Source organism: Myodes glareolus, chromosome 16 (genome assembly GCF_982192425.1).
Source record: "Myodes glareolus chromosome 16, mMyoGla1.1, whole genome shotgun sequence".
Taxonomy (NCBI): Eukaryota; Metazoa; Chordata; class Mammalia; order Rodentia; family Cricetidae; genus Myodes; species Myodes glareolus.
The window spans coordinates 61673335-61698891 of NC_142041.1; the positions used below are offsets into that span (position 1 = coordinate 61673335).

Below are 25557 nucleotides of genomic sequence, written 5' to 3' on the forward strand. Positions count from 1 at the left end.
GTAAAGGGAACACTTCTGCATTGCTGGTGGAAATCCAAACTGGCGCAGACACTTTGGATGTCAGTGTGGCGATTTCTCAGAAAATTAGGAAACAACCTTCCTCAAGACCCAGTAATACCACTTTTGGGTATATATCCAAAAGATGCTCAATCATGCCACAAGGACATGTGCTCAACTATGTTCATAGCAGCTTTTTTTGTCATAGCCAGAACCTGGAAACAACTTAATGCCCCTTGGCCAAAGAATGGATAAGGAAAATGTGGTACATTTACACAATGGAGTACTACACAGCAGAAAAAAATAACAGCATCTTGAATTTTTCAGGACAATGGATGGAGCTAGAAAACATTATTTTGAGTAAGGTAACCCAGACACAGAAAGACAATTATCACATGTACTCACTCATAGGTAGTTTTTAAACATAAAGCAAAGAAGGCCAGCCTACAAACCCCAATCCCAGAGACCTTAGACAACAATGCAGACACTAAGAGAGACTTACATAGATATAATAGACATGGGAAATAGAAAGTAGAAAAAGAAAATATCTCCTGAGTAAATTGGGAGCTTGGGGACCTTGAGGGAGAGTTGGGGGGGAAAAGGGAGAGGCAGGGAGGGGAGCAGAGAAAAATGTAGAGCTCAATAAATATCAATTAAAAAACTGAAAAAAGGAATGCAGGTCACATATGGGTGATTACAGGGGCAGGAAGAGTTTTTAAAAATTACCCAAGAAGGCACCCTAACCAAATTGGAGCAGAACTCTAAGGTGATGTCTGAATGAGGGTAGCTCTCAAAAGTTTACCCAGAGACCCTGAGTGTAGGAGATGCTGGATCAAGGTTACTTACTAAAAAGGTACCCTGAGCACAGGACATGCTAAGGCAGGGTTATTGAAGTGGTCCACAATCAGCATCTTTAGCATCCCCTGGTGCTTTACAGCATCACAGACTATCAATCCCAAGTGCCACACGAATCTGGAGTGTAAGAAGTTCTCTGGGAGAGTTGGACCCCTGTGTCAGTTTGAAAGTCCTCACAGAAGGATCAATTAGAAATAAAGACCTAGCCGGGAGGTAATAGTGCACACCTTTAATCCCAGCACTTGGGAAGTAGAGGCTAGCAAATCTCTGTGAGTTCAAGGACAGCTAGGGTCTTAAGACCTAGCTGTGTTAAGAAAGAAAAAGGGAGAATGGAGGGAAGGAAGGAAGTCAGGTAGAAATGGAGGGAGAGAGGGAACTAAATTCAGTTAACATAGCCACTCTAAATCCAAGCTATTTCATCTAGAGAAAGTATTGATCTTCAGTGTATATGTTTACTGAGAAACCCAAATTACATACAAGGAAGCTGTTGGATTTTGAAAGGAATAAAGAAAAGAAAATGAGTCTTTCTTCTTAGAAAAAAATAATTTGGAATCGTTGTTAACTAGGAACTTTTCCTTCGATGGAGTAACTAATTTTCTGTAAAAAAAAAAAAAAAATTTTTTTTGGGTTGGAGCAATAACGGCGAGGTTAAAAGCACACAACTTTGCCAAAGGACCAGAGTGTGGTTCCCAGCACCTACATTCGGTGACTTAGACCCATGTCAGGTGACTTTTACCCACATCAGGTGTCTGTAACTCCAGCTCCAAGGATCCAGTCCAATCCAATCTTCTGGTCTCCTTGGTCATTGACCTCATATAAGCATAATACACACACACACACACACACACACACACACACACACACACACACACGTACTTAAACCTTTAAATGAACTGTTTTCTCAACTCCATCTTCCCATCCTAAATGTTTATCATAAGGTACAGGTCCTTAAGGTTGGAAATGGTGCTGCTTACTCTGGAGGGGCTTTCCAAATCACAAAGATGAAACTCATATTAGTATTTATGGTGACTGCAGTAATAGAAGTCGGTCTTTCGGGGGTGGGGTGGAGAGATGGCTCAGCTGTGAAGAGCACTTGTTGCTCTTACAGAGGGCCAGGAGTTCTGTTCCCAGCACTCACACAGAGGCTCACAACCCCTGTAACTTCAGTTCCAGAGGATCCAACGCCTTCTGCTGGCCTCCTAGGGTACTACACAGAGATGGTGTCCTGATACACATGGAGGCAAAACATTCATCTGCACTAAACATAAATCTTTTTTAAAGTTGGTTCTGATCCTTCTCTAAGTCCTTGGTTTGTCCTGCTTGGAGGTGCCTTATGCTTTCTGTGTTCTAAATGCATACTAGTTTTCTTCAATGTTTATCAAGCACAAAAGATAAATGAGATCTAAAGTAGTAGAGCCTGTGAATTTTTTTTCAGCTTAGTGAGTCTGTTTCCTTGATGCTAATGGTACAGGCCATTATCCCCTGCACTTGGGAAAGTGGAGGCAGAAAAAAAAATCAGAAATTCAAGGTCATCCTCCTCAAGTGTAAGGCCAGCCTCAGCTACATGAGACCTTGTCTCAAGACAAACAAACAGCAAGAAAAGATTTAATGAAAATTGCAAACTAAATTGAACTCTAAGGCTAAACAAGGGATCAACTACTATCAGCCTACTTCGCTTGTTAAGAAGAAACAACAGAGACTGGAGAGACAGCCCAGTGGACAAGAGTGGACTTGCTGCTCTTCAAGAGGACCTGAGCCTGGTACCAGCACCCACGTCAGATGACTAACAACCACTTGTAACTCCAGCTCCTGGGATCCAGTACCACCTGTGTCCTCCGAAGACTCCTGTTCATATGTGGCATAACTTCCCCGCAGCCCCCATAATAAATAAAAGCAAATATTCCACTCTGGAACTGGCTTGAGTTGAATTCTTTCCTAGGCAGATAGGGTGGGCAGACATAATATCTATGTAAGCAATGCCAGCATTCATTCCCCAGGCGTCAAGCTGTGATGTCATCAATCCGTGATGTCATACTTTCACGACCTGAAGCTGCGGTTTGTCTATAGAAGTTCTATCGTACCCTAAATTTTAACCAATTAAGCCATGATTACATTTATTATATATTTATAATATTTAATACAATATATATTATCAACTAAGTTTGAGGCTGTTTGATTGATTGACCACATTATTATAGTATTTGGCTATATTTATTACCATAGTTCATTACATCTGTTGTGTCTAAAGAAGGCCCTGATGACTGGCAAGAAGTTGTGATGTATCTTTTGGCATGATAAATTGAAGGTACTTTTAAATTACTACTCCCAAGAGTTTCTGTATATGAACTTTGGGTAGATTCCCAGTTCTTCCACTTTCTAACTAGAGACTCTATATACTTTGTGGAATTGTGGTGGTTTGAGCAGGAATGGCTCCCACAGGCTCAAATAGTTGAATGCTTGGTCATTAGGGAAATGGAGCTACCTGAGAGAAGTTAGGAGGTGACACTTGGATTAGGCTTGGAGTGTGTCTCTTTGAGGCTTCAGAAGCCCAAGCTGAGCATAGTGGCTCTCTCTCCCTGCTGCAGGTGGATTTCTCACCTACCTCTCCACCACCATGCGGGCTGTGTGTCACCATGCTTCCTGCCATGATGACAATGGACTAAACCTCTGAAACTCTAAGCAGGCCCTGATTAAATGCTTTCTTCCCTAAGAGTTGCTGTGGCCATGGTGTCTCACGGCAATAAAACCCTAAGATAGGAAGGCTGCACGAAAATTCAGATTCTCGTTTCTTTCAAAAAGCTGGGTTCTCTGGCAACTTGGGACTCATAAACAAAGAACGGAAGCTAGGCATCCAGGCCCTTTCTGATAGGTTTACTACAGCCTCTGCCTGTTGAGGCCACACAGCCTGGAGCTGGCTTGGGGTCTGGAGAACTGAGCTTATGCTGCCTGCCCTGTACACACAGCACCCCTGTGTGTCCTCCCCAAGTGCAGAGTCGCCTTTGCTCATGCTTTCTCAGCTGTCTAGAATGGCCTATCCTCCGCAAGGTCCTCGCTGCCTGCGGGTTACTGCCTGGTCTAAGCTCCTAGGAGACTCAGGGTCCTGTACTCTCCAAGGCCAGCTGTCAGTGTCCTAGATTGTTTTATGTTAAACCTTCCGATGTGTAAACACTAACAATGAACTTGAAGTCAATTAATGTATAGGCCGAAAACAATTAGAAGCTCAAACTGAAGCTGGTTTCGTGGCAGCATCTGTCTGGCATTCTGCAGGCTTCCTGGAGAAGGGCGTCTCTCTCTTGAACAAGTCTTTCCGCTCCATGAAGATGGGGTAAGTGCTTCTCCCCTCTCCCTCCCCCTCACAGATCAGTCTATCTACACCACGGAGAGACTCTGTCTGCCTGGCAGCAAAGGCCCTGAGGTTACGGGTGACCAAGAGTAGGGGGTACTACCTGTGTTCGTTTGCTCCATTCTAAAGTTCAGGATTGGAAGGTGCATCGTTGTCTCACAAACAAAGGCCGGATGCCCATCTAGACCTCATCAGAAAAGTGAGTCGATATTTTCCTCTTCATCTGGCTCAATATTTCTCTCACAATAGTTTCCAAACATGAAAAAACTCTCTTTTCTTTAAATAAAAACTTTTTTTTTTATTTTACGTGGCTGTGCGTCACAGCCGTGGAGGTGCCTGTCCTCGGAAGGAGTCAGGTGGTTGTGAGATGCCTGGTTAGGTGTCAGTCTCGGGTCCTCCGGGAGAGCAGCTGAGCCATTTCCCCAGCTGTCCGTCCTTCTAACGCCAACAGCACTTACTTTCCTTTAAACTGTTGTCTTGAGCAGAGAATCACTCTGCAGTCCAGACTCAAAAATTTTCTTACCTCTGTCTCAGCCTCCTGAATGATGGGATTACAGATGTATGACATCATCCCTGGATTCTTCTCGAACCTTCTGAACAACTAGTGAGGTCCATTGCAAAGATACGTCTCAAAAGCATTTATCAAGTTATATCGAAAGACATATAAATGTGCATAAACTTATGGAATATAATTTCCATTATGCATATATTCACATAATTTAAATGTTTTTTTTGATATCTCAGTGGGAAGTACACTTACCTAGCACACATAGAGATTTGGGTTCAATCCCTAGTACCACTTTTATTTAAAAAGTAAAATCATTCAGTTTTAATAATAAAATATTTGTTTTAAGGAAAAAGTAAAAAAAAAAGATGAAATGCCATGTTTCACAAAATTCACAAAAATATATTCCATATATAACATAAAATATTTATTTGCTATTTACATTTCCATTTGTATGTCTATCATATCGCATATCAAAAAAGAATGAAAGAAAGAAAAAGAAACATGACGAATGTGAACTACAGCGCAGGGGAGAAGCATGGCGTGGTGCATGGTGCATGGTGTGTGGTGCATGGTGCGCGACCCTCAGCAGTCTCGGAGATCCCGCTTCTTGCCTCGCCGTGATTTCTTGTGTGTTTCCTGGCGAATAGTGTCGTATTCCAGTATGGCCATTCGGGACAGTCTCTGCAGAAACTGAGAGGGAGCTCCTGAGAAAGGGTCACTGAAGACAGAGCCTGCGGGGAGAAAACGAATTCTCACAACTCCACTCAGCACTGATACGACAAATGACGCTGGGCTCCACCCGCGCCCACAAAACACTACCGAATCTTTGCGTACACACCTTGAACTTTCCAGAAAGGCCGTGCCTACTTCCAGCACAACTAAAATATGGGAAACTTTTGAATATATGGCTCAAGAAAGGTTACCACTAACTTTGGGCCAAATTACTTTATTCTAGGGCTCGGACACCAGCTATGCGTGTCACATGCCATATGCATTGCCCTAACACAGTACCCCAAATCTAACAAGTACAGGACTGAGGCAGTAAATGCAGTCACCTGAATTCCGAAAAAGTTCTCTGGAATCTTGCAGATGTCATTAAGTCACCTGACAGAGCAGATGTGTTAGTGTCTACCTTCAAAGAACAAAATTCTAAACAAGTACATCCTAAGTGAGAAGCTGGGAGTGTCTGACGTTCAAGCATCAAAGGACAGACTCTCCTCCAGATATGGTGGGACTACTCAGCGGTGCTTAGGAAGAACCTGAGTTAAGAGTCAGTGTGGGGCTCTAAGCAGGTGCAGTAGAGATAGCTTCTGTAGTGAATAAATACACATAATCCACAAGAAAAAACAGAAGATGGGGATGGGGGCTGGAGAGATGACTCAGCAGTGGCTGCTCTTCCAGAGGACCCAGGGTGATTCCCAGCACACTGACGCTTACAACTCCAGCTCCAGGGAACCCTCCAGTGCTCTCTTCCGGTGCTTAGTATACACACATGGTGCAGAGTTCTGCTACATGGACACATGCAAGAAAAACACCACACACATAAAATAATCATTTAAAAAAAGAAGAAGAAAAAGATGAGGATAGAACGGATCTTCCTGGGAAGGCGGTAAAGCGTTCAGAGCTGCATTAACATTTTAGTCCGCGGTAATGAGCAGGTGTTTGTTAAGCAGGGGAGCAGTGTGACTGGACGTCAAGGCTGCAGGCTTCTGTTGCAGTGTGGAATAATTTTAAAACTCAGAGATTTAAAACAAGGTAGCTGGCTTGAAGGCTGCTTAGCGGCCCAGGGGAGCTCTGTCGGAGGCTGGCCTTGGTCCTGAGATGACAGACATGTATGTGATGAACCTCGAATCCACTAAATTTGCAGACTAAGCAGAGCTTAACAGAACCATTAACAAGCTAGGTACGCACTCGGGAGACTGGGGCGGGAGGATTCCTGTGAGCTTGAGGCCAGCCTTGGCTATGTAGAGTAAGAGAAAAGGCGTGGGGAGAGAGCAAGGGAACAACGAAGTACCTTTGGACTTCTCCTGAAGTGCTGTCATGCTGCATGACTCTTTGGTCTTCTTAATCCTAAAGATTACAGATGGTCAGAAAATGGCATATATCAGCCTGTTGACTTTGAAAACCATGGGAGACAAACAGCAAAGTCTCAGTCACACCCACTGGCTTCTTACATTTGGGGCTGCTCTGTCTGTTTCTGTGCTGGGGACAAGGCCCAGACGCTTGCATCTGGCAAGCATATGATGGGTCCTAGCGAAACTCACCTTGTCAAATGATATCACATAGGGACAAAATTCCATGGTATAACAGAGAAACAACTCCACCATAATCAACCCCAGCAGAAGTAGAAATGAACAGAACCAAGGGCAGGTTTCCGAATACGTTTCACCACAGCTGAGTGTATAGCTCTGCACAGGCGTGTGAGCCGTCAGTAGTCAGGAGAGAAGCCAGGCTGAGGGAAGGCACACGGATGGGTCTGCGTGTGTGCTGATGTAGATGTCCCTTTCCCATAGTTTTGTACTGTTTCTCTGTCAGTCACCATGATCTAAATTTTTGTTATTATTCTTGTCCCTAAAGGGATACCCGGCATAGCAAATTATCAGGGAAATGGGTAAGTGAGCCATCGTAAGCATTCCACATTTCACAGAACTAAGGCAAACCTCAATCTTCACCGCTACGATGCTATTATCAGTCACATCCCTTGCGTGTCGTGAGAGACACTGAGAATCTCTGATCTCCATAAAGAATTTGTGAGAAAAGATTAGACATTTACCAGAGTTTTGGAGTCAAATATTCACATATTCGGGGGAGGGGAGCTAAAAGAAGGCAAGAAACTGTGCACAAACAAAAGGAGTACTCCCCCGCGTGCCGAGACCGTCCTTTCACAGACCTTTCACAGACGATGTGCAGAGGGGAGTAAAACACGGACGGCAACTCGGTGTGTCCTCACTGGATGGCTGGCACTTCACAGGCAAGGGAAAGAACTAACATCTACATTTGCCTACCGGCTTACACACATCATGTCACTTGGTCCCCACTGCTCCACTTTACGTGTGAGGAGCGCTAGCCAGAATGTGACCAAATGTCTTCAGATTATCCTCCACCAAGAGACAATTTACAGTTGTCAATGTAAAATGTAAATTGTCAAGAAGCGATTTCTCAAACAGCCAGATCTCAAATGACAAACAAAACCAGCTAAAGTCAGGAAAAGGATGAAGATTCAAAATGCAGAAGTAGGAGGGTTAGTTCTGGTGGTGTTTTCCAGACTTCCAGTTGAGCATCTGTTGGAAGAAGGCAACAAGACTGGACTAGACTGATATAGACCCTATTACCACAGGCTCCCCTACATGCTCTCATCTGCACCCAGGCAAAGGGCTGTGGCTGCAGATAAAGTGACAGGAGCAGGGTTAGTGTCACAGACATTGGTGTCTTAGAAATGATGTAAACGGTTCTCCATAAGTTTGGGGTACACAGTTCAAAGGGCACCTCCTCTCTCTGCACCCTTACCATCCTTCCTCTGTAATATACATCTGAACCTGCTATTTCTCTCTTACCCTCTTCAACTTTGACTTCCCTTTTTGAGGTTATTGTCTCACATAGTTTGTGTAACTCTATAACTGAGGGTGACCCTGAAGCCTGAAGCTCCCTGCCTCTGCCTCCAGAGTGCTGGCTGGCAGGATGCTCTACCACTGTGAAGTGCTGGGTATCACACTCAGGAGTAACGGCTTGGTAGGCAAACACTCTACCAACTGTGCTCGATCCCCGCCTCCGCCTTTTACATTTTGATGCTAGAAAATCTGTTTTCAGAAAAACATTGAAGGTGCTGACACAAGCTGTATGTAGCAGGTTTTCCTTGTGATGTTACTTACAAAATCAAAGATGTCATAGGAAGTTACGTCTAAAAGAGGAAATGGTTAGATAACGCCCAGAGCGATATGTGGGCAGTACCGCAACTGGCAAGAGTATGTGAGGTGAGGATTATATGACATGGTAAGTGTCAAGTACAGCGGTTGGGGGGTGTTGGATTTGGATTTGTTGTTGTTGTTGTTGTGGTTTCTTTTGTTTTGTTTTGTTGAGATAGCGTCTCACTATGCAATCCCCACTGGCCTGGAACTTGCTTTGCAGACCAGGCTGGACTTGAACTCACAGTCATCTGCCTACCTCAGTGCTGTGATTAAAGGCTTATACCACAATGTCTGGCCAATACTAACTTTTAAACAGCATAGTAAGGGGCTGTAGAGATGCTTCAGCAGTTAGGAGCAAAGACTGTTCTTCCCCACACTCAGAACTGATGGTGCCAATGCCTCTGGCCTCCTTGGGCACCTGAATCGTGAGCACATGAGTGTGTGTGTTCCTGCAAATGATCTTTGGGGAAAGGGACAGAATGAAAAGTTCAGGTAACTAAAATCACAACTAAAATGAAAACCATGAAAATGAAGCATAGAAGAAAACACCCCAGGGTGTGCTCCTTTTTTTCTCCAGAGCCTCTGTAAATTTGAAATCTAGATAAATATCTACCACTATTTTTTGATTTATTTATTTATTTGGATATAAGGTTTCCCCGTGTCTGATCTGTCGAAGAGCTCACTAAGTGACTGAGCAAAAGTGAGCTCTCCTGACTCACCCGAGTCTAATATTGCAGCCATCAGCCAGTGAGATTGGCTGACTTTTTATTAATATTGTCTTGTTACCTACTTAGGCTACCACAATTAATTCTGAGAGTACTTAACAGCAATCTGATTTGGTAAACTCAAGAAATAAAACTGAGAGCTGGAGAGGTAGCTCAGCCATTTAGAGCGCTCGCTGTTCTTGCAAGAGGGCCTGGATTTGGTTCCCAGCACCCACGTGGCAGCTCACAGCTGTCTGTAACTCTAATTCCAGGGAGTCTGACTCCATCTCCTGGATTCTTCAGGCATCAGTCATACATGTGGTAATACACATACATGAAGAGAAAACATGCACACACACGCACACACAAGATAAAACCATTTTAAAAGAAATAAAATTAGGCATAATCTACATGTCTATGGTTCCAAAACTTGGCAGGATGTCCGAAGTTTACAGAACGCTCTGCTACACTGTGAATGAGAGGCCAGCCTGGGCTACAGGAGACCCTGTCTCCAACAAAGTAACAAACCTAAGGCTGGGAATAGAGCTCAGTGGTAGATTGCTAGCCTAGTATTCACAGAGCCCTGGTCTTAACCTCCAGCAGCCCAAAGACAAACAGTGCCAGGCATGGTGCCACATGCCTTTAATCCCAGAATTTGGAAGGTAAAGGCAGGTGGATCTCTGTGAGTTCAAGGCCAGCGTGGTCTACAGAGTGAGTTCCAGGACAGTTGGGGCTACAAAGTGAGACCCCATCTCCAAGACAACTGAAAGAATAAATCTGAAACCGCAGTCTTGTGTGCTGTCCTTGGACGACTGATTTTAAACTTTTTGTAGCACAAAGATCATACAAAAATGTAAGTGTGCCAGGCATGGTGGTTCTAGCACAAAAGTCAAACAAAATTTTACGTGTGTGTGTGTATTAATACACCTCCTTTAAAAAAGTTATAACTCAGGTAATGTTTCTTTTCTATAAAATGGCCAAATGAACAAGTGGTGACTAATCTTGGTTCTCATCAACCCTAACTGAAGGAGTTCCTTAACAGGGTAGTCTGCAGACATGTCTATCAATTAGTTGTTAATTGATATAGCCCACTGTAGGTGGTACCAACACTAGACAGGTGACCCTGGACTGTATAAGAAAAGTACTTGGCTCAAAACCATCTGCAACTCCATTTCTAGGGGATACAGTTTCTTCTTCTGGCCTCTGAGGACACCAGATATTCATACAGTACACAGATATACATGCAGAAAAAGCACCCAGACACATAAAATAAAATGATAATTTTTATAAAGAAAAGTAGCTGAATGTGAGTCAGAGAGCTAGGCAGGACACAGCGTTCCTCTATTGGAACTTCAAGTCCCTGCCTTGAGTTCCTGCCTTGATCTCCCACAAGGATGGCCCATGGCCTGGAAATGTGAAATGAAATAAACTCTTCCCCTGCCCACACCCCAAGCTGCTTTTGCTCATGTTTCTCCCACCAGCAGAGAAGCCAACTAGGACATAAACGTTCAATAGTCAGTTAGTAAGGCAGAAAAACACACAGGAACCTTACCGGTAGGATTCCGTCTCATGGCAAAACATAGATTAATAGAAATTGGACAATTTAAGACGTAAGAGTTACTTATTAAGAAGCCTGAGCTAACAGGCCAAGCAGTGTTGTAATTAGTACAGTTTCTGAGTGATTATTTGGCTCTGGGTGGCTGGGACATGAACAAGCCATCTCCAGTTACACTGCAGAGTTACAGTTCTTATAGAGAATCATTCCTGTGTTCTTCTGCATTTGAACTAGTCTCAGACAACTGATATTCTTAAAACCAGGTCCTTCAAACCTTTCTGGCAATGCCACTTGAAAAGAGAGAAACATACCTGTTTGTCAACTTGAATGAAATGGCTAACTTAGATGCAAAAACATACAAATAAATGTATGTTTCATAAAGGAATAAATTCATTCCTTTATGAAAATAATTCAGAAAGCAAGAACAGATTCATTAGCCCAGAAAGCCGTTACCTCAGCATCGTTTCTTAGACATAAGCAGTCAACAAAGCAAGCCACCTACCTGATGGGAGGGATCTCAGTCTCAGCATGTAGCAAGTGCTTATGGATCTCTAGCGGAGTTGAACTTAAGCTCTTTGGGCAGCTTGGCAGTTCTGGTAAATATGGCATTTTGAGACATTCTTTAGGCTCTTCTAGACCAAATGCTATAGTGTGTAGTAATAAAAAAATCATAATCATCTCGGTTAAATGCATACTTCTTCTATCACATAGTAAAACACACAGTGTGGCAAAGCAAATCAGCCACAGAGGTAAGAACATGGTGCTGCTGTCGTCTGTCCCTCCCAGGAGAATGACTTTCAAATGCTGCCAGATCCACCACAGGGAGGAGTAGATTTGGAGGGTGGGGAAGAATGGGAACAAGACTCACGCCTGCACATCCAGTTTTTGGGAAGCTAAGGCTGGAAGGTCTGAGTTCAAGGCCAGCCTGGGCAATTTAGGGACACTGGGTCTGAAAATAAAAGCCAGGGATGGATTGGGAAGCAGCCCAGTGCAGGGCTCACTAAGTGTGAGAGGCTCTAGGTCCCATCCCTAGAATCCCAGCGGCCCTTCCCCCAAGAACCAAAGTATGAGCAGCAGCTGCTTTGCCAGTCTTCAGCTGTTCTCTTTATTAGAGTTCACAGAATATTAGCACCACGTTTAGACAAGCATCACCTTCAAGACCTCTGCATTGTCTGCTACCGAATCTGTCCCGCGTTTGTGTAAATAACCACAAAGTAGAAATTACGTGATCTGAAACCCTTCCTTTGGCAGTGATTTGAATTTTTCTCCACAAAACTCATACCAAATCTGTAAAAGCCAACATGAAGTTTCCAGACTGCTTTCATTGGCTTCACATTTTTCCAAGTCTTTTTGTTTGGGTTTTGGGTTTGATTGGTTGGTTGGTTGGTTGGTTGGTTGGTTGGTTGGTTGGTTGGGGTTCTAATGGAGACAAGGTCTCTCTTAGACAAGGTAGCTCAAGCTGATTTTGAACTTGCAACAATTTTCCTGCCTCCCAAGACCTGGAATCACAAGAAGTGCGTTCCACCATACTTGACTTCAGGTTTTCTTTCATTTTTTTTTTCTCATGTGAGTGGGAATGTGGAGGTGTTTGCCTGTGTGGAGGCCCAAGATTTGCTTAGATACCTTCATCAATCCTTTTCACCTCATATATTAAGGCAGAACCCAGAACGCAGAGCTGTGGAGTTAGGCTGGATAGCCGGCCAGCTTGGTAATTACCCCCTCTTCTGCTGGCCTGCTGGATTACAGGAGGGCTGCCAAGACGACCGCCTTGCTCATGTGTTCTGGGGACCTAAACTTGCCTGCTCCAAGGCAAGAATTACTGGCAGAATCCTTTCCTCATCCCCAGGGTAAGACTAGTACTGCAGTTCCATCTGTATCTGGTCTCCATGGGTACCAGATCGTACCTGGTACCCACACATACGTGCAGGCAAATACTCATATACATAAAACAAAAATAATAAACACCTCTTAAAAACAAATAAGAACAAAGGCATTAAATAGAAAAGACAGACTGAGAGGTTAAAAGCTTACAGGTCACAGTGGCACAAGCCTGCAATCCTAGCACTTGGGAGGTGGAGGCAGCAAGATGAGGAATTAAAAGGCCAACCTAGACTACAAGTTCAAGATTATCCTGAGGTATGTAAAACCCTGTTAGAAAGAAAAATAGGAGGGAAAAAGGTAATTTTTTAAAAATTTATAGCTGAACATTGTAGTGCATGCTTATAGCACCAGCAGAAACAAGAGGATTTCAAAGATTCAAGGTGAACCTGGGCTGCATGGCAACTTCCAGGCCAGCCAGGACAACATAGTGAGCCTGTCGCAAAACAATCTAAAAATATAAGTAATAATAAAATAATTTTAAAACATAAGTAGATAAGTAAACTGTGTTTGCATCACTCACAGAATATTAATCTTAACTCGCTTCCATTTCCCCTTTCCATAAACTTAACATACTAGCCCAATATAAATGTCATAGGAGTTGCATAATGTCTCTTGACTGCCTAATTGGGGGGAATATATGTAAATTCCAGGCGTCCCTTCTGCTTCTCCAAGAGATGACAAACAAAATAAACTTACCCTTCCTCATCTTCTGTGTTTCCAAAACTGCTTTTCTCCAACTGCTCTCAAACAGAAAACAGTTGTCCAAGGAATTTCTGGTGACTTTGGAAGCCTCGAATTTGAACTCAGGAGAGAACATTGTCATCTTCTCTTCTTTCAATAGCCCGGATGAGAAGGAGATGCTGCTTCGGGGCAGGGAAGGCAAGAACACAGGCATTTCTGGTAAATATCTCTTCTCATATCACCATGAAGATTAAATAGTAACACACGTTTACTATAATGTGGAGATAGGCATTCTTGGGGTTTTGTTTTGCTTATTGAAAGTCTCACTATATAGCACCTGAGTAGCCTGGAACTCATTATGTAGACCAGGCTGAACTTGAACTCACAGAGATATGACTGCCTCTGTCTTGGAGCGCTGGAAGGAAATGCTTGCACCACAATGCCCAGGATAGCCTTGGAATTTTAAAGCTAGACAGTTTTAAGAATAAAATTTGCTATGTTTTAAGCATTTTAATGAATGTTTTCTGTTGGTTGGTGTTTTGAGACAGGGTTTCAATTAACTTAGGCTAAACAGAACTCTCCAAGGATGGCCTTAAACTTTCGATTTTCCCACCTCCACCTCCCCAGAGCTGGGATAACAGGAAGATACCACCACTTCCCGTACTTTGATACCCTTGGAACCTCCTAAGTGCTTTTGATGTGGCTAAAGAGGTGAAGACCCACCAAGACCACTCTCTGCGCAACAACAGTCATGAAAATTACCACAAATGAAATATGAAGTAACTGATAGTTTCCAGACTCTTAAAAGACATTTAGTTAGCAGGCATGCTGGCACACACCTTTAATCCCAGCACTCAGGAGGGAGAAACATGACAATCTCTGTGAGTTGGAGGCCAACCTGGTCTACATAGGGAGTTCCTGGACAGCAGCATCTACATAGTAAGACCCTGGCTCAAAAAAAAAAAAAAAAAAAAAAGACTCTTAGAATCACAATCCAGACTCCATTCTAAGAACCTCCTTTATATCTATAGAAGCAGAGATAACCGGAGAACTTTCAGCTTTAAGCCAGTCTCCTGCTCCCTTTCAACACACCCAGGACAGGCGAGACAGAGACTGAACCCTGCTTGCCAGGGGAGACAGAAGACGGGACACTCAGATGGCCTTCTGAATGTCTCAGACTGCAAAGGTCTCCTAGAGGCATTTTATCCTGCTGGGTCAGAAGATGTTCTTACAGCTGGATTTTTCCAGACCATCCACACGATAAATACATGAAGACAAACCTCTAAATTTAAATCTACATTTTACATTTTTTATGATAAAAGTTTATTTGAAAGTCCACTTTGAGAGCCTGGCATTCTGGTGAATTGCTTTAATCTCAGCACTCGGGAGGCAGAGGCAAGTTGGTAAATTCAGAGCCAGACTAGTTTACATGGGGAGTTCCAGGATAGCCAAGGTTACAGAGAGAGAGACTCTGTCCCCATAATGGATGCTGTAATCCCAGCAGTGGGGAGGTAGAAGAATGGGGACTTTAAGAATATCCTTGACTAGTTTGAGGCCAGTTTGGGTGGTATAAGATTGTCTTCAAAAAACTTTTTTGGGGGGGAAGGGTTGGAATAAAAAAAGAAAAAGAAAATTAAAATACAAATTAAAAATAATGAGTCCACATTTGCAAGTATTTACAACTTCAAGAATGTATTGATATAATAATAATAAAAAGAACCACTAATCAGGCATGGTGGTTACATCTTTATACCTGCACTTGGGAAGCAGAGAGAGGTGGGTCTCTGTAAATTCAAGGCCAGCTAGACCCATTTAGAGAGATCCTATCTCAAAAACAAAAACAAAACCCTGCATGTTCCACACCACACATATGGAAGTCAGAGAAAATTCCGTGGGAATTGGTTCTCTCCTATTTTGTGGATCTCTGGCACCAAATTTAGGTCATTGGGCATCTTTCTCTGCAAAGCTGTCTCACCGGACTCAAACCAAATGCTTTTTCTGATGTTTCTCATAAACACAATCTCTACCAAGGCAGGCAAGCAGAGGAAATAGTTTAGTGCCCTATGATCGCCATTTGCTTTGTGGTTATGCACACACACCCTCCTGTAATAATACAGTTAATAACTGACTACTTCACCTGCATATAACTGTACACACACACACCCCTCTCCAAACAGTGCATCCAGCTGCTCCAGAAGCCCCATGCTCTCCTTCACCTGCATTAGACTACACATACTCTCAGCTCCGAAGTTTTCAAATTTGGGCAGTTCAGTCAAGTGTATTCCCAATGTATCTGGTACGGAAATAGAAGGGCCAGTCAGGCCTGAATTGGTTTGGGGTACATGCTTAGTAAGGCAAACACTGTCTTCTAGTTACTTTATAGAAAGGATCCACTTTTTACCATCTTCTGCTTATGCATAACCGGGGTGTGCATCAGATGCATTGTGAGATGCATGCCCAATGGAGAAATCATTGCGTAACCACCAAGGAAAACCCTTTAGTAACCAACTCTTTCTCTTGAGAACCTTAAAAGGAAGCTCAGAATAATAATCAGGACCCTTGGGCTGGAGAGATGGCTTTTCCAGAGGACCTGAGTTTAATTTCCAGGAACCACATAGTGGATCACAACTATCTATAACCATATCTGGTGCCCTCTTCTGTCATACAGGCATATATGCAGGCAGAACACTGTGTACATAATAAATAAACATAATAATAATAATCAGGACCCTTGCTCTCATGTTGTCCCATGTCAGTCCTGACAGTGTTTATTTCTATAACCTACACCATGACTTTGCTCTGAGTAAAGTCATCTCACCTTTGCAAGTAGGTTCAATTCTTGGATAAGAGGCCAAGAACCTGGAATCACCTGACCCAGGTTTAATACGATGGTCTTTATTGATCCATTTCCTGCAAATAACATCATTTCATTCTTCTGTGTGTCCGGATAATACTCTGATGTACCACATTTTCTTTATGCATTCAGACACTGCTAGGCTCCCAGGCTGATTCAGTAACATGGCATCATCGCAGGCATCTCTCTTGTATGATGGCTTTGATTCCTCCAGTCATACACCAGGCATGGCTGGATTTGGGGAGCAAATGTACCCTTGTATGAATGAACATTCATGATATGAGCACAGCCATGTCGAGGACCCTCAGACCTCAGACTCTCCCCACGCCAGACTCAGGGGAATGACAAGCATCCCTGTGTGGACGCTGATCTTGTGGGCAGAATGCACTTCCTCTGGGATGGCCAGATGGCCGTGCAGAGACCTCCTACTGAGACTAGCGAATCTATTCATCCAGCCGGTCATGCTACTAAGCTACTAGGCTACTGGTTTGCCTCACACAGCCCTCCCCATCCCAGTTTTCTTGTAAGACCGTGTCTGTCATTCACTGTCACCCCAGTTAGGTCAATTGCAAAGCCCTGGAAGGTACACACTATAGCAGTTCTGTTTTAAATTTATTGAAGAATTCCTGCTCTCTTGGATTTCTGTCTATTATATTATAATATCTTGCTTTGCCTCTCTAACCGTTTATATCCTCTCTCTTTCTTTTGGTTAGACTGGCTAAGGGTTTATCAGTCTTGCTAACCTACTCACAGAACCATCTCCTTGTCTGACTGGGTCTTTGTATTGTCCTTCTGGCCGCCATTGCACTGAGTTCAACTCTGATCTGTATTCCTCCGTTTATTCTACTGGTTTTGGGTTTGTTCTTGTTTTTTGAAGACCTTGAGATGCATCATCAGCCTGAGAACTGTTTTTTCTTTTTAAAGTAGACTCTCATAGCTATACGTTTCTCAGAACAGCCTTTGCTGTATTCCACATAGTAGATTGTGTCTTCATTTTAAATTTGATTCTAGGAGCTTTTAAATTTTTCTCCTTATATCTTCAATGACCTGCTCACTGTCCAAAAATGACAGTTGTGGTCTACATGTTTTTGTGGTTTCTGTAGTATATATTACTGTTGATTTTTAATTTTCTTTCTTTATGATCTGAGAAGGTGACAAAAATTATTTCAAGTGTTTTAAATTTAGTTTTTTGTTTGTTTGTTTGTTTGTTTTTTCCAGACAAGGTTTCTCTGTAGCTTTGGAGCCTGTCCTGGAATTAGCTCTGTAGACCAGGCTGGCCTCGAACTCACAGAGATCCACCTGCCTCTGCCTCCTGAGTGCTGGGATTAAAGACATGCGCCACCACCGCCCGGCCATTTTAAATTTCTTAAGACTAGTTTTCTGTCCTAAAATAACTATTTCAGAGATATGTTTTTTGAGGAAATTTCTATAAAATATCCAAAAATGTGTATGTTGCAGTTGTTAGATGAAGCTTAGAGTCTGTTGGCTCCATTGATTTTTCAGATAGTTCATCTCTGAAGTTCCTTCAGTGATTTGTGTGGGGGGGGGGATATTTATGGGCCACCAAACTATTGGTGAAAATAAGATATTGAAGTAACCCACTGTAATTATACTGAAGCCTCCACATCCCTTTCTGTCCAGTAATTCCTGTTTTGTTTTGTTTTATAAAATTGGGTACATCAACATTAGGTGCACATATATTTATATTCCCTGTGAAGTGATCTTGTTTCTCCTAATTTTGTCTTGAAGTCTGCACTATTAAATAGGAACACAATTAATTTTGCTTTCTTCCAGACTACAATTGCTTAATATATAGTTTTTCATTTCTTTCAGCACGTGTACATGTCTTTGCTGGTGAGGGGTGTTTCTTACAGGAGCAAACAGTTGATTGTTGTTTTTCAATCTAATTAGCCAGTCTATATCTTCTATCTACCTATCTATTTATTTATTTATTTTTCCATTCAAAAATTTATACTTCCTCTCCTCCCGCTCCCCCACTCACCCTCCTCCTTCCCCCTCCCCACTTAAGAGAGGGCAGGGAACCCTGCCCTGTGGGAAGTCCAAGGCCCTCCCTCCCCTACATCCAGGCCTAGGAAGCTTTGCATCCAAATAGACTAGGGTCCCAAAAAGCCAGTACATGCAGTAGAAACAAGTCCCAGTCCTTTATCTATATCTTCTTTTAAAGATTTATCTATTTGTCCATTTATTGTATACGAGTACTCTGTCTGCATGTATGACTTTATGCCAGAAGAGGGCATCAGATCCCACTATAGAGAGTCATGAGCCAACCTGAGGGTGCTGGGAATTGAACACAGCACCTCTGGAAGAGCAGTTCTTAACCACTGAGCCAACTCTCTGGCCCGAAGTCTGTATCTTTTAATTAGAGAAATAAAACCATTTTCACTTAAGGTGTGTCCTAGTTCCTATCATTTTTTATCTTTCTAATTGGTGCTCTTCTAATTTTTGATTGCTTATCTTTTCTCCTAGTGGGATTTAGTCTCTCCTGTGCATTCATGGCTGTTGTTTTCTTCTTCTGAACAGGAATTACAGGAAGTTGTGAGCCACCCAACAGAGGTTCAGGAAACCAAATTTGAATCCCCAGGAAGAGCAGTACACTGCTTTGTATTTTGGGAAGTTGCCTGAGCTGGTCTTGAACTTGCTCTACAGGCAGGTAGGCTTCAAGTTTATGATTTTCCTGTTGTAGCTTCTCAGTCACTTCAGATTAAAGGCTTGAATTTTCCTTTTCTTTATTCCTGTTTGCATAGTTTAACTCATGAACCTCATGTTTCAGCCCTGAAATTCTCTTTTCTTAACTTCCCCTATCGGTGAAGTTTTCCACTGAGTTGTTTTAATTTTGACTTACTTGGCTTTTCATTTCTAAAAACATGTTTGTTTTCTTTTCAAAAATCTATCTTTATTGAACTTCTTGTTCATATCCTGTATTATCTTCCTTAATTAGTTCAGGCTCCCCAAATTCATTGATTTTTTTTCTACTTTTATTTACTCGTGTGTGTGTGTGTGTGTGTGTGTGTGTGTGTGTGTGTACATACAAAACATGTGTGCAGTCAGAGGAGAACTTGCAGGGATCAGGTATCTCCTTCCACTACATGGCTTCTTGGGAATCAAACTCATGTCGTTAGACTTGGCAGCAAGTGCCTTTACCTGTTGAGTCATCTCTCCAGCCTTCATTGGTCTTTTAAAGAGTCATAATTTTGAGGTCTTTAATCCTGCATTTTACCCATTTCAATAACTTTGGATCTAGTTTCTAGAGAATTATGAATTCTCAAAGGAGTTATCTTGCCTGGTTTTTCCCCCGTGTTTCTTGTCTTTCCATGTTGGATGGATATATTTCCATTTTTATGTGGCAACCTTTTTGGGAAGAGATTTTCCCTTGGTGAGATATCCTATGATATGAGAATGTTTAAGTGGTGGATATATTTCCTAATGGATTTAATAGTATAATTTCCCTGTTTATGTCTTGGTTAGGGGTTAGTGTGTTTTCAAACAGTGCACACTGTTTAGAAAGCTGAGAATCCTGTTTTCTCTGAGGCCTCACAGGAATGGATCCAGAAGATATAAACTCTGGAATATGCAGGGCCCTCCTCCTTCAATTATTCCTCTATCTTGGTAAGAGTGTGTGTTCCGAAGGCTATGGCTCAGCCTGTGCTGTGATCCTTACAGGCGCAGGGTCCGTAGACTTGTAAGGCTTTTCTCGCTTTCCCCTGTTATTGCCGACCATGAGGATGGCTAAAAAATATCCTGGGTTATGACAGGCATCCATCTCGGTACACACTAGATGTTTGTCTCTGACTCCAGTCCCTGGAAGATAATTTCCTAGTGACTCTTACTTCGTAACCACCCACCTCACCCAAAAATGCACATCTATGACCATTTACTGGTTATGTGGTGACTAACTGCTTTTTGGGTTTTTGTAACCTGCTTGTGCAGGCATTCATGTTGCTTAAACTTGGCAGAGCCAAACTGATGTTAGATGTCCTTTCTGTATATGTGTTGTTTTTATTGGTTGAGGAATAAAGCTGTTTTGGCCAATGGCTTAGCACAGCAAAGTCAGACGGGAAATCTGAACAGAGATATAGAGCGTAGGTGGAGTCAGGAGACGTCATGTAGCTGCCGAAGGAGACAGACACCCTGTAAGCCACAGCCTCGTGCTCATACACGGATGAATAGAAATGGGTTAATTTAAGATGTAAGAGTTAGTTAATAAGAAGCCAGAGCTAGGGCTGGAGAGATGGCTCAGCGGTTAAGAGCATTGCCTGCTCTTCCAAAGGTCCTGAGTTGTGGCTCACAACCATCTGAAATGAGATCTGATGCCCTCTTCTGGCCTGCAAGCAGACACACAGACAGACTATTGTATACATAATAAATAAATAAATAATTTTTTAAAAAAAAGAAGAAGAAGCCAGAGCTAATAGGCCAACCAGTGTTGTAATTAATTTGGTTTGTGTATGATTATTTGAGTCTGAGCAGTCAGGAAATGAACAAGTAGTCATTAGTTGAGTCTCATACTCAATTCAAAAAACTGTTGCCCTGCTAGCAGTAATCAATAAATCCTTTAATTATAATTGGATTGAATCTATGTTGTCCCCCCACAGGGGTCAGAAATTCCATAACACACACACACACACACACACACACACACACACACACACACCACGCTTACTTAGAGTCTGGTCCCTGGCTTGGAATTTTTACCTCTCCTATTCTTGGGGTTTATATATTTGCTGATGTCTGAGCCAGGGAGGTTATGTGTAGGGCACCATGTGCTGATTCTCGGCTGGGCTGGGTGTGTCCCACCAGCGGCATACACTCAACATCTACACAGCACTCTCCAAACACTGTGGGAAGGAGAAAACCAAAACAGTAACAACATGTAACAGTGAGCCAGACACAGAAGTACAGTAAAGACCAAGAACCAGCTACAGCCCCACAACTCTAAGAACAATAGCAGCTGGATTGGTGGAGACATAGTATAAGCCAAATGATTACTATAACAATTACATTTTATTATGATAAAAGGTTGTTAAAAAGAGAGAAAAATAAAAAAAAAATTAATGCCCAAAAAGTAAAAATAGGAGAAAAGTGGAAAGTGAAAGGCTTGATCTTGAGAGGGAAGGAGGGAGATGGGAAGAGAAGGGATTGAGGGATGGAGAGAGTGAGGGAGGAAGAGAAAGGTAACAGGAGAATGAAAAGAAAAATACTTGCACTTATATGGAATTATACATGCTCCAGTTAACCAGTCAGCACATGCAAAAAACAAATTACCCATCCCCTCCAAAAAAAGGCCCTCTCTGCTGGAGTGCCCATGCAGGGAAGGAGAGATTCCCCTCTCCGCTAGTCTGCACTTTCTCCCTCCCTCCTCATCTAGGACTTGAGCTGCTTGGAAAGACACGTGCACGCTGGGAGATAGACACCTCGCCCCCCCCCCCCCCCCGCAAGGCTCGCTGGGAACTTCTCAAGATGGCTCCCACTGCAAACGTCCCCCTTGCACGTCTCCAGGGCCACCACACTGGGCAGCTCTCAGAGCAGTTGCAAGACACCTTTTCTCTACGGTGACTCCTGGGCCAACCCCTCTGCACATCTCTCCTTTGGCTCTCTTTTGCTACTCTCAGAGATGTCGCTGGGCCCAGAGGGGTTCGGAGCTGCTGTCCACAAATATTCCACTAGCTGCATCTGCCTCGGCCCCCGACTGTGGTTAATTTCCTTCCAACCTTCAAGCGAGACTTGGGGAGAGCGCTGCCTCCAGGAGTCAATGGTTACTTAAGCAATAGGTACTTTGTTTTACAGAGACGTTTCCCGCTGGTCCCTGCCTGGCCTGGGGTTTCACAGTTACAGGCACAATCAAGTCATCTTCTTGGGCGGTGGTCTCTAACTCTGTATCAGTGAGAATTCTGGCCCCAGAGTCTGGCTGTTCTAGCTTGGCAGCTCGGCCCTTTAGCGGCTCACTCCTTGATAGATGGCAAGCCTAGCAGCCTTCACAAGTCTGTGGCAGTTTGCGATTTGTCTCCTCACGGCACTTAGGAAACCATCTTTGTCAAAGATGGATGTGCCAGTACAAATTTAGTCACACTTGCTCTTCCTTCCTATGTGACGTCAGTGCTCAGTGATGCTGAATTTAACTTCTTCAACCATTAAACAGATGCAAATAGATGAATAAATAAAGCAAAGGAAGTCAGTGTGACTCCCAAGATTAAGTCAAAAAATATAATACAATTTCCAGCTGGATCGCTGAGGAAACTCTTGAAACTTAGCCATCATTTGTATGCTAGCTGAATTTAGATAAGAGTGAAATGATAATTAAGTCAAAGTCTGGGTTCTTCTAAAAACTGGAAGAAAGACACCAGGTGATAAATACACCTGCCTTGGGATTATTACAATATGAGCAACTTCTATATATAAAAGCAACTAGCATATTGGGGTCTGCGTGTCACTATAGCTGGCAAATTGCTAAGACAAGTACTTTCCTTTTTCTTTTCTTATACAACGTCTGTCTTACTATGTAGCCCAGGATAGCCGAAAACTCACCAACCTCCTAGTCAGCCTCCCAAGTGCTGGGATTACAGGTGTGCACCGCCACGCCCTGCTAAGGGACTATTAAAACAGTCCAGTGGGAATGAGCTCAGCAGTGGGTTGAAGACTGAAGCTCTGACAAGGAAGAGAGAGTTGAAGGTGACTGTGGCTGTTAACTGGACATGAGAACCTGACCGATACACAGAGTTCAAAGGGACTGGGCTAGAGTGGAGATTGGCAGGCAGAGAAACACTGTTTTACATAAAACAAGCCCAGCAGGTCATCCAGTGGACACACACAACCTGGAACCAAGCAGAAGAAACTGGATTCAGTAACTGGCTTGAAGACAAAAAGTTAAAAACTATTCACAGATGAGAAGGTCAGAAACTTTGCTAAAGTTGGCAAAGGAGACTAGAGAAAGAGAAGCAAGTCAGAAGAGCCTCTAAGATATATGTGGGGCATGAGGATGAAGAAAAGGCCAAAGAGGAGTGACCAGACGGATAACCCGAGCATCACAGAGGCAAGAGGCCATATCCACGTGTACAAGAATTAGTGAGAAAGACATGAACACTCACTGCTCACAGTACCCAGTGAGATGACTGCCAGCCGGCAGCTGCACAGGACTTTAGAGCCCATGAAGCACAGCATCAGGGTAAGCGAGCCAGCATTAATTCATTCTTCACTTTGTCCCCTGATAGTCAAACACTCATAGGGCCATGCCTCTCATAAGAGGACAAAAACTGAATTTTAAAAACACTTTGAAGTGTTCAGCACCCTGCAAACAGAAACTATGATTTAAGTTATTTTTAAATAATAATAAACATTTTCTCTTCACTACACCTGCCGATGACAAGGGAAATCATGCCCTGCTTGATGGCGCCCTTATAATTGGGAGCTAATGGGAAGAGGATCAGTTCAAGCTACATAGTGAGTTCAAGGTTAGCCTGGAGGCCATGATCTCTCTCTCTCTCACACACACACACACACCAAAAGAAAATGCAAATCAACACAATTTTTTGTTTGTTTTTTGTTTTTCAAGATTTTTACAGGATTTCTCTGTAGCTTTGGAGCCTGTCCTGGCACTCCCTCTGTAGACCAGGCTGACCTCAAACTCAGAGATCCACCTGCCTCTCTAGTGCTGGGATTAAAGGCGTGTGCCATCACCACCAGGCAAGTCAATACATTTTTTAAAAGCAAAATTCTACCAAAATTTTTAATGTACGTAATCCGACTCAGTAGCTCTGTTTCCTTACCTTTTTTTCTTCCTGTGTGTGGTGTGTATGGAAAGAGGGCGGAGGTCATCTATGCCGCAGCTTGCGTGCGGAGGGCAGAGGACAAACCCTGTGGAGTTGGTTCTCTCCTTCCTCCTCTAAGACTTCAAGGTTGTGCTGCAAATGCGGTCACTCATGGAGCCGTCTCCCAGGCCTACCCCCACCTCAGCAGGTCTGTTTCAAGGGGTTTGTTCCACAGAACTGTTCCTTTGTGTGAGAATGGCACTCATCGTGGTGTTGTTTGTCAACGGGGAAAACTGGAGCCATTCTCAGTGGAGACCGTATAGGTCACACTATCCGTGACCAAATTCAAAGGAGGAAATGGTGGAAAAGCGCAAACACTAAATGTATTAAATAGTAAAGGAAGTGGTGGGGAGTAGGAAGTAAGGAAAGTCTTTGTGTCCTGCTCACGAGTCAACGAGGAGCCCAAAATGCTATAATGTAATTTAGAAAGCACAGAGAACCTTTTTAACAATGAGAGTTTTATGAATCACTGTTCTAACATTTAACAGGGTTACATATCCGCACAAGCATATGACCCAAGACCTGAGGTTCTTTTGCTTCTCGGAGGACAATGACCTAAAACCATTTGTTTGCAGAGTTGTTTGCATTTGTCCCTATGGTTTCCCTGACGGTTATGACTCCAAAAAGGCCGAACAACCAGTGTGGGTGACCAGTGCATAAAACAATCTACCTGCCCAGCACCATTATTTCCTAGTATCTTTAGAATCTAGTGAAAATAAAAAAGGCACCCACAAATATGGGCACATCAAAAACTCAACAAGACTGAATTGGCAGCACAGTGAGTTCTGGTTCATCTAGCTGAATCTACGTGGGAGAAAGGGGGACAAATGGAAGTCAAACTAAGTAAATGCATCTCTGGTCCCAACCTTAGGTTTACACGCTGGGAGAGGCAGAGGGCAAACCTGTAAGGGTGTGTCCAGTAAACACTGGGGTGCTTTGCTTGAACAGTACCTAACAGGTGTGGAAAGAATTTTCATGACTTCATCCTCATTTCCTGCCATTTGACCCCACAAGTGGAGTAGGCTTGGTCAGGTCTCCATGCCCAAGCCCTCTGGCCGAAGTGTCACGAGAGCAGCTTTGGAGTGGCCCACGTGGCTCTCTATAGACATTCAGTTTCTCCTTAGAGGAAGCCCTTCCTGCCTCCAGCCTGGAGCCCTGGTTCCCTGAACTCACCGTCCCTGCAGCTGCACCGAGGAGATGGGCTTCTGCAGGTGCTGGACCCACGGCACCAAGGAGACCGACTCGGCCAGCGGGGGCAGCGGGCAGCGCGGGGGCCAGCGACGGCCTGGCGCGGACCCGAGCCCTCGGCCCAGGCCGGCGGTGGTGTCGCGGGACTGTCCGCTGCGGCGGGGCGGGGAGGCCGGCAGCCTGCTCGCACTGGCACCACTCTCAGGGCGAGCATGCTCGGCGGCCGGCAGCCCGGCGACGCTCGGAGCGCAGCCGCAGCTCAG

The 25557-nt window shown here is 43.6% G+C and overlaps 1 protein-coding gene across 4 annotated transcripts; it reads right to left on the reverse strand.

The window, feature by feature from the left end:
• Window positions 1-5105: 5105 nt before the first annotated feature.
• On the reverse strand, window positions 5106-25557 carry C16H8orf89 (chromosome 16 C8orf89 homolog). 4 transcript variants are annotated; one of them, XM_085677358.2, is made up of 6 exons: window positions 25280-25554; window positions 16248-16339; window positions 13445-13608; window positions 11370-11511; window positions 6718-6773; window positions 5106-5434 (listed from the first exon to the last, which is right to left on the reverse strand). In XM_085677358.2, exons 3-6 carry the CDS (start codon window positions 13569-13571, stop codon window positions 5286-5288), a joined length of 474 nt encoding a protein of 157 aa, XP_085533484.1. In that variant the 5' UTR covers window positions 13572-13608; window positions 16248-16339; window positions 25280-25554; the 3' UTR covers window positions 5106-5285. The 4 variants fall into 4 exon arrangements, with proteins under 4 accessions (XP_085533484.1, XP_085533482.1, XP_085533483.1 ...); XM_085677359.2 differs by lacking the exon at window positions 16248-16339 and adding an exon at window positions 5759-5807 and having other exon boundaries at window positions 5283-5434; window positions 25280-25557; XM_085677356.2 differs by lacking the exon at window positions 16248-16339 and having other exon boundaries at window positions 25280-25553.